This window comes from Physella acuta, unplaced genomic scaffold (genome assembly GCF_028476545.2).
Source record: "Physella acuta isolate Inbredline_101_S28 unplaced genomic scaffold, ASM2847654v3 ptg000273l, whole genome shotgun sequence".
Lineage (NCBI taxonomy): Eukaryota > Metazoa > Mollusca > Gastropoda > Physidae > Physella > Physella acuta.
The window spans coordinates 268,307-281,285 of record NW_026731792.1 but is presented as its reverse complement, the minus strand read 5'-3'; the positions used below and the strand labels follow the sequence as shown (position 1 = coordinate 281,285).

The window sequence follows — 12,979 nt, the reverse complement described above, 5'->3', positions numbered from 1 at the left end:
AGGCAGTGCATACAATTGTATTATTAAATTTTAATAGCATTTCATTTGTGCTCATAAAAAATCTGGATAAATTGTGGATCATTCAGGAGATTAAAAAACAGTCAAAAGATGTTTTCAGATTTACAAACATACATTTTTATTGCAGCACCTTCGAGTTAAGGCTACAATATTTTTCATAATACAGTAAACAAATATTAACCGATGATGTTGGCTATTTGCAAACGATTATTAAAAATAACACAGTAAATAAACTATTTAATAAAAATTACCATTTTAATATAATTTTTTAATTAAATCCATAGTTTGTAATTTGATTGTGTATTTATTAAAAAGTCATAAGCACATAATTGAAAATTGTTTAAATTGTTTGGGTAGGAATTATTATCTTATAGTACCATTAGAAAAAGGGTAAAAATTCTTACTGATATCACAATAACAGATAAACTGTTAAAATTTGCACATTCTAAAGGCTTAAAAGTTGAACACACCATTGAACAAGTATCTTGCAGTCATTACCAAATGTATCCAGTAGCTACAGTCATACATCACACAATCTCACAAGCATTAAATAATGGCTAATATATTTGAAACTGTAGCAATCTTTTTCCAACAAGAAAACTGATTTTGTCTCGTAAATCTCCATCAGCTTTTTCAACCATGCTGAAAAGAAAGCAAATTTTATGTATGTTTATATTGTTAAACAGCTATGGTTATATGGTTACTAAAATTTAAAAAATATATATATATACTAGTAAAAATATACCCCCCCCCCCGCTAGTTATACATCAAAACAAATCAATTATGAAGTTATTGCAAATGCAGAGTGACAACAAAATTACCAATTATAAAGTTAATGTAGAATGATAACACACTTACCTCCGTGCCTTCTCTGGATCTTGCTTTAGAAGCTGAATTAATTGCATGACTTTTGGATCCAATAAAATCTCCATTGTTTTTGGGTCTTTTAAAAGTTCTTTGACTTCTGCATCATCAATGGGTGGAACCTGGGTTATTTCAGCCTGGTAGGCAGGTTGTGTCTCCACATTGATATGGCTGTCTTTCACACCTTTGTTGGGCAGGTTTAAAGCTGGAAGGGAGGTGGTCTGTTCTTTAGTCTCCACAGGTTTTTTTGGCGTTGGAACTTTTGTTTGGTTAGCTTCTGTAATTTCAATTATTTTAGGTTTGCTGTTGTTCTGAGGCTGCTGTGGCTTTGGTTGTGGGATTTGATTGGACTGTGGACTGGGTGAGCTCGTCATGTTGGTGAAGTGATCACCTGGAAAACAATGTTTCAGTGGTTTATTTTTAGACATCACTTAAACTGACGTCATTTAAATAAGGCAAATTTACAGCTCTTAAGGAAACAGTTGTAATGATTATAGCTCAGAAATGATTTTTATTAAAATGTTACATAGTTATACGCAGTTTGTTTGGTACAAATTTGCATAAACAAATGTAATCGCTAATGAATACAAAATATTTCACAACTTCACTTGATCAGGGAATAATATTACAGGAAGATTATACAGGTTGTTAAGAGTTATTTACCGAAGTGTCACTTGTCAGCATTAATATAGTTATCTATTTTCTTAAACCAAATTAGGAATATTTAATTTACCTGTGGTAGGAAAGGGATATTGAGTAAATTACAGTAAGAGTGAACATGGTACAGAAACCAAGCTCTACAGCCATTGTTCTGTTACAACCCAGCAGAGTATTATACATGTTTTATTCTAACACAAATTTTAATATGGAGTTTTTCTTGTAAAGATTGTAATTTATTTCGTAATTTGTACCAAATATTCCAAGGAAGTCTTTTCGTTAAAATAAAAAGCGGTGAATATAAGTATATAGTGAAAAATTTTTACCCAAAAGACCACAAAACTCCATTAAAAATTTCTCAACTTCTTTGTTGCTCTTATATTTTTCCATCGCTGCTACAGGATTAGTTTGAAATTCATGTAACGCATTCATAAAAGTTGGATCAGCAAATCTCTTGAGAAGAAATTCATTTTTCTCCACTTTACTTAGCAAATCATCAGTGATCCAATCTGAAATTGAAATCATGGAGAATGAAAGAGGCTGAGAGATCTTAGTACCTCACCTGTTCAACAATAAATAATTTACTTGAACATTACCATGACCCATTTGTATTAGGCCTGCACATTGCCATTTTACTTGGGTTATCTAATATAGGGAATTTCTGTTTAACTATTTGACAGTTTTAGATAGTAAGCTATTGTTTACACATTTTTAAATTGACTAATTGCCAAGTATTTAATACCTATAGCATAGCATTTTTTTAAAACAAAAAGTTCAAAATTTTTCAAAGAAATAAAACTTAACATATACTGAGAATTAAGTAGCTGGATGAGCAAATGGACATCATAATGGAGGGATAACAAATATGAAAAATTAAGGGGTGCAATTATGGTTTGATTGACCTGACAATAATTAAACTTCAGAAATGTTTTAATACTTGCTTCAAAATGAAACAAATCTACCAGGTAAGTTAAAAGAATGAACAGATCTAAAATTAAACTGCAATAAAAAACAACTGACCTTGGTTGTCTAAGAGACCTTTTGTTTCAGACATGGCTTGCTGTACCTCCTCTAGGGTGAGACTTGAGCTACCTGTGGGTCTCACAAAAGGAATTGTATCATCCTGTTCAACTGGGCTAGCCTTAGTTTTGGGAGCAGAAGAATCACCCGTCTTGCTTGCAATTGTTGATGGTTTACTGACTTTTGAGGGGCCACCAAACAAGAAACCTTTCTTCATCCCACCAAATAACCCTGATGAAGGTTTGTTTACTGCTGTGTTGCTGTCTCCTGCTGAAGGTTTAATTACTGCTGTACTGTCTTCTGTTGAAGGTTTCTTCACTCCTGTGCTGTTTTCTGTTGAAGGTTTATGTACAACTGAGTTGTCTCCTGCTGAAGATTGAGCTGATTCGATCTCTTCTATTCTGCTAGAAGTTACCTTTTTGAACATCATAATGAAATGAATATTTACTTTAAACTTTAGCTAGAAAGATCTAAAATTTCATAATCAGGACACTAGTTGGATACCTAAATTGAAAAGCTAAGAATAATTGTTTAACCTTCTTTTTAGGATCTGCATTACAAAAAAGTTTAACATGAAACAGTCACAATAAATTTTACTGCAGTGTTTTCTTAATATTCCATAAAAAACAAAACTTTTTTACCTTTTGAGCATTTGATACATTCCCATCTCCTAAATTTTCTGGCTGAATAACACGGGCAGTAATGTTTTTTCTCACTTTAGCTCTGTCTTTTGGAGCTGCTGGTTTGTTTTTGAGGACTTCACCTGTGAGGCCAGTTCTTATTGCTTCTGCTTTTCTCAGAGTATCTGTCATGTCCTCTAAAGGTGGAACATCTGTTAACAAAATGTTTAATGTGTAAATAGTCATTCATTTATACAAACATTCTGTACCCTATGTCTAGTGCTACAGTGAGGCACCTTAGATTATACTGCTGGTGTTAACTATAGAAATCTTGTACCGAAACTAAGAGCAATAACAAAAAAATAAATTGATACAAATACAATAGAATACAATAAATATAGTCTAGATCTATTGAAGAATATATTAATAAGCATTTCTAATTTTTATAGAAAAGTAAATGTAATTAGTAATATTACATTAGACTATTATATTAGACGAGTAAATTCTAAATAGTAATACTATAGAGCAGGGGTCTCCAAACTTTTCAGTCCGAGGGCCACATTAACTATCAAATTTCAGTTCGGGGGCCAGTTTCATCCAGGCATGTCTTTGATTTTTCTGAGCAAAGTTCCTCAGCCATCACCAACAAACGTTTTTTCCGTGGAAAAAAAGATCTCCGCGGGCCGGATGAGAGGACCTCGCGGGCCGCATCCGGCCCGCGGGCCGTAGTTTGGAGACCCCTGCTATAGAGCATAGGCCTATTAGCCATATTTAAGTATAATTATAGGCCAAGATCTAGATGTATAGCCTCACAGAAGAGCTATAATGAAATTGTTTTGTCTATGTTAAATTGGGTTAGTAGCCTATAATGTAACCCTGTGGTCTGTGGTTAAAAGTGAGAAGCTAGACTGACTGCTAATGAGACTGCTAAGTTAGTAAGTAGATCTAAGTAGTTTATTAATTAGAGTAAAGTAGAGTAATAATATTCTCACCAAATGCCATCTTAGTTACTAAGTCTTAGTATAGTATATAGATCTAAGTTATAATAGAACTTTACTTAATATTAAATATATCTACAACTAGATTCTAGTAACTAGAGTACTTGAGTGGTGATAAGACTTTGAGTGTGAATTACCAGTTGCAGAGTTACCAGTAGTCAGTAGTGTCGGTAGTTTTCGTCATAGTCTACCTACAGTCTACACTCTACAGGCTAATAAATAATATAATAATATAATCAATTATAATCTAATCTACACATTCTACAAGCAAAAACTGCCAAAGAATATTAACAGTACTAGATCTAGATCTAATAAACTTAAAATAAATCTGAAATCTGATTACTTAGGCCTAAATACAATTAAGTAAACAATATTTTATATTTAAACTAATAAAATCATCTTAATATATTTAAAAAAAAAACATGTAAAAGTGGAAATGTCGAACCTGATTCGTCCGCCATTTTGACGCTCTATGTTACCTTGACCGTAGCCATGACCTTAAAATGCTAAAAATGCGAAAAACACATACATCTATAGTTATACACCATAATAGTACTGTCAAGCGGGCAGTTAGAAAATGTGTCATAATGTCGTGAATGTAGGCCTAAGACTATAACAGGTGGTTTGGGCAGCTGAGTAAAATCTGTTAAAATCATTTATGAATTATCCCTATCATTTATGGACGATCCCCTAAGACATCACACACAAACCCAACAATGCAGGGCATACATCATTTCAAATTCAATGAAATCAACCATTAATGGGTTAAATTGTGTGCACACCTCCGTACTCATACTAGACACGAAATTCAAATTGTATTGTGGGAGAAGCGTTAAGTCAAGTGTTAAGGCAGCATTAAGTCAAGTGTTGGAGCAGCATTAAGTCAAGTGTTGGAGCATTATTAAGTCAGTAAGTCAAGTGTTGGAGCAGCATTAAGTCAAGTGTTGGAGCAGCATTAAGTCAAGTGTTGGAGCAGCATTAAGTCATTAAGTCAAGTGTTGGAGCAGCATTAAGTCATTAAGTCAAGTGTTGGAGCAGCATTAAGTCAAGTGTTTGAGCAGCATTAAGTCAAGTGTTGGAGCAGCATTAAGTCAAGTGTTGGAGCAGCATTAAGTCATTAAGTCAAGTGTTTGAGCAGCATTAAGTCATTAAGTCAAGTGTTGGAGCAGCATTAAGTCATTAAGTCAAGTGTTTGAGCAGCATTAAGTCAAGTGTTTGAGCAGCATTAAGTCAAGTGTTGGAGCAGCATTAAGTCAAGTGTTGGAGCAGCATTAAGTCAAGTGTTGGAGCAGCATTAAGTCAAGTGTTGGAGCAGCATTAAGTCAAGTATTGAAGAAGGAAAATTGTAGCCCTACGCCTATACAAGGGAACAAAGCAGAATAATGAACTAAAATATCCAGTAGTTTCCCTTTAATCCATTTTACATTTTATTTTTGTAAACAGACATGGCCTACCTTATGTTGACAGTCTTTTTTTTTTTAGTGTTCTAGTTTTTAAATTTTGACGGACTAATGCTGTAATGCAGTTAAAATGTGCTAGTCTATCCCTATTGCCGCTTCCCGGGTTCAGTCCCTGCCCCCCCCCCCCCCCTACGTAGGCCACAAACAAAGGGGGGTGGGGTCTCTGAGTTTTAAGACTACTGAGTCTTAAACAAATTGTAAACCTAAAATTTCTTGGTGTTCTTTCCAAGTGCTGTTGATGTTGATCTACTTTCCACTTGCTGTTGATGTAGAGATATGATGCAGATGAAATACCTTTTAATCAGCAGTAATTTGTAGGTTTAGAAGGTTTTATTACGATGCAGGCCTAAACTTTAAATTTCTGATTTAATTTCGCGTACCATAAATTCAAATTGAAGAAAGTAATAGCCTAACTGGCGTTAACATTACAGGCTGCTGATTCCCCTCCTGCCAACTGTTGGACATCTGCATCTTTTCCATTTTGTGTCCAGGACACACAGGTGTTGGGTTAACGATAATTAGAAGTTGATTAAGTCAAGACAACAGCATAAATGTATCAAGTACTTTATTTACAAACTGTGAGACTAGTAAATATTTAACATATCAAATAGAATTGGAAAATAAAAATACATAGTTAGAAAAGCAAAAAGTTTGCGGTAAATACAGCTTTCAAATGTAAAAGGAATCATGTCAAGTCGCATTTTTAAAACTTGCGATTACGTCATCAGTCATGAAAATAATTCAGCAGGCATTCAGTCAAGCGAGTCAAACATCCATCGTGTCACCAAGTTGGTGTTCTGTCAAGCGAGTCACCCATCCATCGAGTCACCAAGTTGGTGTTCTGTCAAGCGAGTCACCCATCCATCGAGTCACCAAGTTGGTCTTCAATCAAGCGAGTCACCAAGTTGGTGTTCTGTCAAGCGAGTCACCCTTCCATCAAGTCACCAAGTTGGTCTTCAATCAAGCGAGTCACCCATCCATCAAGTCACCAAGTTGGTCTTCAATCAAGCGAGTCACCCATCCATCGAGTCACCAAGTTGGTCTTCAATCAAGCGAGTCACCCATCCATCGAGTCACCAAGTTGGTCTTCAATCAAGCGAGTCACCCATCCATCGAGTCACCAAGTTGGTCTTCAATCAAGCGAGTCACCCATCCATCGAGTCACCAGGTTGGTCTTCAATCAAGCGAGTCACCCATCCATCAAGTCACCAAGTTGGTGTTCTGTCAAGCGAGTCACCCATCCATCGAGTCACCAAGTTGGTCTTCAATCAAGCGAGTCACCAAGTTGGTGTTCTGTCAAAAAAAAAGTCACCAAGCAGCCTTCAGATAAGTATGTCCAGTAGGTCATTGAACCTAAACGTCAAAGGTCACGTAACAAATATGTCCATTAGGTCATTGAACCTAGACGTCAAAGGTCACGTAACAAGTATGTCCAGTAGGTCATTGAACCTAGACGTCAAAGGTCACGTAACAAGTATGTCCAGTAGGTCATTGAACCTAGACGTCAAAGGTCACGTAACAAGTATGTCCAGTAGGTCATTGAACCTAGACGTCAAAGGTCACGTAACAAGTATGTCCATTAGGTCATTGAACCTAGACGTCAAAGGTCACGTAACAAGTATGTCCAGTAGGTCATTGAACCTAGACGTCAAAGGTCACGTAACAAGCATGTCCAGTAGGTCATTGAACCTAGACGTCAAAGGTCACGTATGTTTATTTTGTCCTTGTGTCCATCTTTAGTGTCCGTCTACAAAAGGTCAGCGTCCATCTGTCCGCTGTGGTGACGTAATATCCGGCAGCCGTCATTGCACTGATTGAAGCATTTAAATTTACCGCCGGCCTGCGCGACCCCGTTTTAATTGGGACGATACTGAAATCAAAGGAAAGATTTTTTTACCACATTTTTTTATTTTACAGTTAGAGCTAGGTGGGAAATTAGGAGTTAATTATTGCGAGGTCACTGTAATGATTTAAAAAGTTTTCAAGTGAAGTTACGTACCTTTCTTGAGTACCTTCGGTTCAGCCGCTGTGGATTAAAAAAGTTATATTAACCGAGGAAGTTATCTTAGGTGGTTATAAACAAAAGTTATCGTACTGTAACCAAATTGTAAACCAGAAAATTTAAAAACAAATTGGGAAGTCATTAAAACATAGGTTATCTGGCGGTCAAATTTACTAGAAAGTCACACAGTTTAATGTAACTTTTTGCAGTCTTGCACACGTCTCAAGAGTTCTGTGACAATAACTGCTTGATGATCATAATAATTGTGTTACTACAACACCCTAGTGTGTGTGTGTGTGTGCGTGTGTGTGTGTGTGTGTGGGGGGGGGGGGGGTTATTCGTAAAAATACCGACTGACACACGTACGGGTGGGCTGGGTCAAACTGAAAAATGGATTAGCCGTGGGTCAGCTGAAATAAACAAAATGGCCTTGACCTTTAAGGCTCATGTGTATTAAGTGATAATGTTCGCCTGCCATACGACACCCACTTGAGGAGGGGGGGGGGGGGGTGGGGGGCGGGGGTGGGGGTAGGGAGGCTTGGAAGTCCCGGGAAACCAGGATTAGTGATAACCTACAGCCCCCCCCCCATATCAATAAGTGTTTGGTTACCTGGTCAATGTGCAGTCTAGAGTTGGTCAATGTGTTGCCCAGTGTTTCTTCGAGACTTTTTTCTCCAGGGGGGCACTTGGAATTTTCGGGTGGAGGCGGTAGACTTTCTTCGGGGGGGTGGACACTGTTAAAAGTATATATTTTCTATACAAATTTCATTTCGTTGGGGGGTAGACTTTTTTCGGGGGGGGGGGGGGGGGGCGGACTCCGCCCCCCGAAGAGATGACTGGAAGAAACTCTGGTGTTGTCTATAAGGGTCAATGTGTTGTCTACATTTGGTCAATGTGTTGTCTACATTTGGTCAATGTGCTGTCTACATTTGGTCAATGTGTTGTCTGAATTTGGTCAATGTGCTGTCTACATTTGGTCAATGTGTTGTCTACATTTGGTCAATGTGTTGTCTACATTTGGTCAATGTGTTGTCTACATTTGGTCAATGTGCTGTCTACATTTGGTCAATGTGTTGTCTACATTTGGTCAATGTGCTGTCTACATTTGGTCAATGTGCTGTCTACATTTGGTCAATGTGTTGTCTACATTTGGTCAATGTGTTGTCTACATTTGGTCAATGTGTTGTCTACATTTGGTCAATGTGTTGTCTACATTTGGTCAATGTGTTGTCTACATTTGGTCAATGTATTGTCTACATTTGGTCAATGTGTTGTCTACATTTGGTCAATGTGTTGTCTACATTTGGTCAATGTGCTGTCTACATTTGGTCAATGTGCTGTCTACATTTGGTCAATGTGTTGTCTACATTTGGTCAATGTGTTGTCTGTAAGGGTCAATGTGTTGTCTACATTTGGTCAATGTGTTGTCTGTAAGGGTCAATGTGTTGTCTACATTTGGTCAATGTGCTGTCTACATTTGGTCAATGTGTTGTCTACATTTGGTCAATGTGTTGTCTACATTTGGTCAATGTGTTGTCTACATTTGGTCAATGTGTTGTCTACATTTGGTCAATGTGTTGTCTACATTTGGTCAATGTGTTGTCTGTAAGGGTCAATGTGTTGTCTACATTTGGTCAATGTGCTGTCTACATTTGGTCAATGTGCTGTCTACATTTGGTCAATGTGTTGTCTACATTTGGTCAATGTGTTGTCTACATTTGGTCAATGTGCTGTCTACATTTGGTCAATGTGTTGTCTACATTTGGTCAATGTGTTGTCTACATTTGGTCAATGTGTTGTCTACATTTGGTCAATGTGTTGTCTACATTTGGTCAATGTGCTGTCTACATTTGGTCAATGTGTTGTCTACATTTGGTCAATGTGTTGTCTACATTTGGTCAATGTGCTGTCTACATTTGGTCAATGTGTTGTCTGTAAGGGTCAATGTGCTGTCTACATTTGGTCAATGTGTTGTCTACATTTGGTCAATGTGCTGTCAACATTTGGTCAATGTGTTGTCTACATTTGGTCAATGTGTTGTCTGTAAGGGTCAATGTGTTGTCTACATTTGGTCAATGTGTTGTCTGTAAGGGTCAATGTGTTGTCTACATTTGGTCAATGTGCTGTCTACATTTGGTCAATATGTTGTCTACATTTGGTCAATATGTTGTCTACATTTGGTCAATGTGTTGTCTACATTTGGTCAATGTGGTGTCTACATTTGGTCAATGTGTTGTCTACATTTGGTCAATGTGTTGTCTACATTTGGTCAATGTGCTGTCTACATTTGGTCAATGTGCTGTCTACATTTGGTCAATGTGTTGTCTACATTTGGTCAATGTGTTGTCTGTAAGGGTCAATGTGTTGTCTACATTTGGTCAATGTGTTGTCTACATTTGGTCAATGTGTTGTCTACATTTGGTCAATGTGTTGTCTACATTTGGTCAATGTGCTGTCTACATTTGGTCAATGTGTTGTCTACATTTGGTCAATGTGTTGTCTACATTTGGTCAATGTGTTGTCTACATTTGGTCAATGTGTTGTCTACATTTGGTCAATGTGTTGTCTACATTTGGTCAATGTGTTGTCTACATTTGGTCAATGTGTTGTCTACATTTGGTCAATGTGTTGTCTACATTTGGTCAATGTGCTGTCTACATTTGGTCAATATGTTGTCTACATTTGGTCAATATGTTGTCTACATTTGGTCAATGTGTTGTCTACATTTGGTCAATGTGTTGTCTACATTTGGTCAATGTGTTGTCTACATTTGGTCAATGTGTTGTCTACATTTGGTCAATGTGTTGTCTACATTTGGTCAATGTGTTGTCAACATTTGGTCAATGTGCTGTCTACATTTGGTCAATGTGCTGTCTACATTTGGTCAATGTGCTGTCTACATTTGGTCAATGTGTTGTCTACATTTGGTCAATGTGCTGTCTACATTTGGTCAATGTGTTGTCTTTAAGGGTCAATGTGTTGTCTACATTTGGTCAATGTGCTGTCTACATTTGGTCAATGTATGGCCAAATTTGGTCAATGTGTTGTCTGTAAGGGTCAATGTGCTGTCTACATTTGGTCAATGTGTTGTCTACATTTGGTCAATGTGTTGTCTACATTTGGTCAATGTGTTGTCTACATTTGGTCAATGTGTTGTCTACATTTGGTCAATGTGTTGTCTACATTTGGTCAATGTGTTGTCTACATTTGGTCAATGTGTTGTCTACATTTGGTCAATGTGCTGTCTACATTTGGTCAATGTGCTGTCTACATTTGGTCAATGTGTTGTCTACATTTGGTCAATGTGTTGTCTACATTTGGTCAATGTGCTGTCTACATTTGGTCAATGTGTTGTCTACATTTGGTCAATGTGCTGTCTACATTTGGTCAATGTGTTGTCTGTAAGGGTCAATGTGTTGTCTACATTTGGTCAATGTGTTGTCTACATTTGGTCAATGTGTTGTCTACATTTGGTCAATGTGTTGTCTACATTTGGTCAATGTGTTGTCTACATTTGGTCAATGTGTTGTCTACATTTGGTCAATGTGTTGTCTACATTTAGTCAATGTGTTGTCTACATTTGGTCAATGTGTTGTCTACATTTGGTCAATGTGTTGTCTACATTTGGTCAATGTGTTGTCTACATTTGGTCAATGTGTTGTCTACATTTGGTCAATGTGTTGTCTACATTTGGTCAATGTGTTGTCTACATTTGGTCAATGTGTTGTCAACATTTGGTCAATGTGCTGTCTACATTTGGTCAATGTGCTGTCTACATTTGGTCAATGTGCTGTCTACATTTGGTCAATGTGTTGTCTACATTAGGTCAATGTGTTGTCTACATTTGGTCAATGTGCTGTCTACATTTGGTCAATGTGCTGTCTACATTTGGTCAATGTGCTGTCTACATTTGGTCAATGTGTTGTCTGTAAGGGTCAATGTGTTGTCTACATTTGGTCAATGTGTTGTCTACATTTGGTCAATGTGTTGTCTGTAAGGGTCAATGTGTTGTCTACATTTGGTCAATGTGTTGTCTACATTTGGTCAATGTGTTGTCTACATTTGGTCAATGTGCTGTCTACATTTGGTCAATGTGTTGTCTACATTTGGTCAATGTGCTGTCTACATTTGGTCAATGTGCTGTCTACATTTGGTCAATGTGCTGTCTACATTTGGTCAATGTGTTGTCTACATTTGGTCAATGTGTTGTCTGTAAGGGTCAATGTGTTGTCTACATTTGGTCAATGTGTTGTCTACATTTGGTCAATGTGTTGTCTACATTTGGTCAATGTGTTGTCTACATTTGGTCAATGTGTTGTCTACATTTGGTCAATGTGCTGTCTACATTTGGTCAATGTGCTGTCTACATTTGGTCAATGTGCTGTCTACATTTGGTCAATGTGTTGTCTACATTTGGTCAATGTGTTGTCTACATTTGGTCAATGTGTTGTCTACATTTGGTCAATGTGTTGTCTACATTTGGTCAATGTGTTGTCTACATTTGGTCAATGTGTTGTCTACATTTGGTCAATGTGCTCTCTACATTTTGGTCAATGTGTTGTCTACATTTGGTCAATGTGTTGTCTACATTTGGTCAATGTGTTGTCTACATTTGGTCAATGTGTTGTCTGTAAGGGTCAGTGTGTTGTCTACATTTGGTCAATGTGTTGTCTACATTTGGTCAATGTGCTCTGTACATTTGGTCAATGTGTTGTCTACATTTGGTCAATGTGCTGTCTACATTTGGTCAATATGTTGTCTACATTTGGTCAATATGTTGTCTACATTTGGTCAATGTGTTGTCTACATTTGGTCAATGTGTTGTCTACATTTGGTCAATGTGTTGTCTACATTTGGTCAATGTGTTGTCTACATTTGGTCAATGTGTTGTCAACATTTGGTCAATGTGCTGTCTACATTTGGTCAATGTGCTGTCTACATTTGGTCAATGTGCTGTCTACATTTGGTCAATGTGTTGTCTACATTTGGTCAATGTGTTGTCTACATTTGGTCAATGTGCTGTCTACATTTGGTCAATGTGCTGTCTACATTTGGTCAATGTGCTGTCTACATTTGGTCAATGTGTTGTCTGTAAGGGTCAATGTGTTGTCTACATTTGGTCAATGTGTTGTCTACATTTGGTCAATGTGTTGTCTGTAAGGGTCAATGTGTTGTCTACATTTGGTCAATGTGTTGTCTACATTTGGTCAATGTGTTGTCTACATTTGGTCAATGTGCTGTCTACATTTGGTCAATGTGTTGTCTACATTTGGTCAATGTGCTGTCTACATTTGGTCAATGTGCTGTCTACATTTGGTCAATGTGCTGTCTACATTTGGT

At 37.2% G+C, this 12,979-nt stretch overlaps 2 protein-coding genes across 2 annotated transcripts in view; both read right to left on the bottom strand.

Moving 5' to 3' along the window:
* Window positions 1-505: 505 nt before the first annotated feature.
* Window positions 506-4,684, bottom strand: LOC131939304 (uncharacterized). The gene is made up of 6 exons (XM_059297525.1): window positions 4,623-4,684; window positions 3,201-3,391; window positions 2,560-2,974; window positions 1,866-2,048; window positions 877-1,273; window positions 506-660 (listed from the first exon to the last, which is right to left on the bottom strand). Exons 1-6 carry the CDS (start codon window positions 4,636-4,638, stop codon window positions 576-578), a joined length of 1,287 nt encoding a protein of 428 aa, XP_059153508.1. The 5' UTR covers window positions 4,639-4,684; the 3' UTR covers window positions 506-575.
* A 1,505-nt stretch (window positions 4,685-6,189) lies between these two features.
* Window positions 6,190-12,979, bottom strand: part of LOC131939306 (uncharacterized) — a 36,770-nt gene continuing 29,980 nt past the window's right edge. Inside the window, exons 6-8 of the mRNA XM_059297528.1 lie at window positions 7,637-7,663; window positions 7,471-7,507; window positions 6,190-6,930 (exon numbers count right to left, since the gene is read on the bottom strand). Of these exons, the coding sequence (XP_059153511.1) occupies window positions 6,915-6,930; window positions 7,471-7,507; window positions 7,637-7,663 (80 nt within the window). The 3' untranslated portion in view covers window positions 6,190-6,914. The remainder of the gene's footprint in view (window positions 6,931-7,470; window positions 7,508-7,636; window positions 7,664-12,979) is intronic.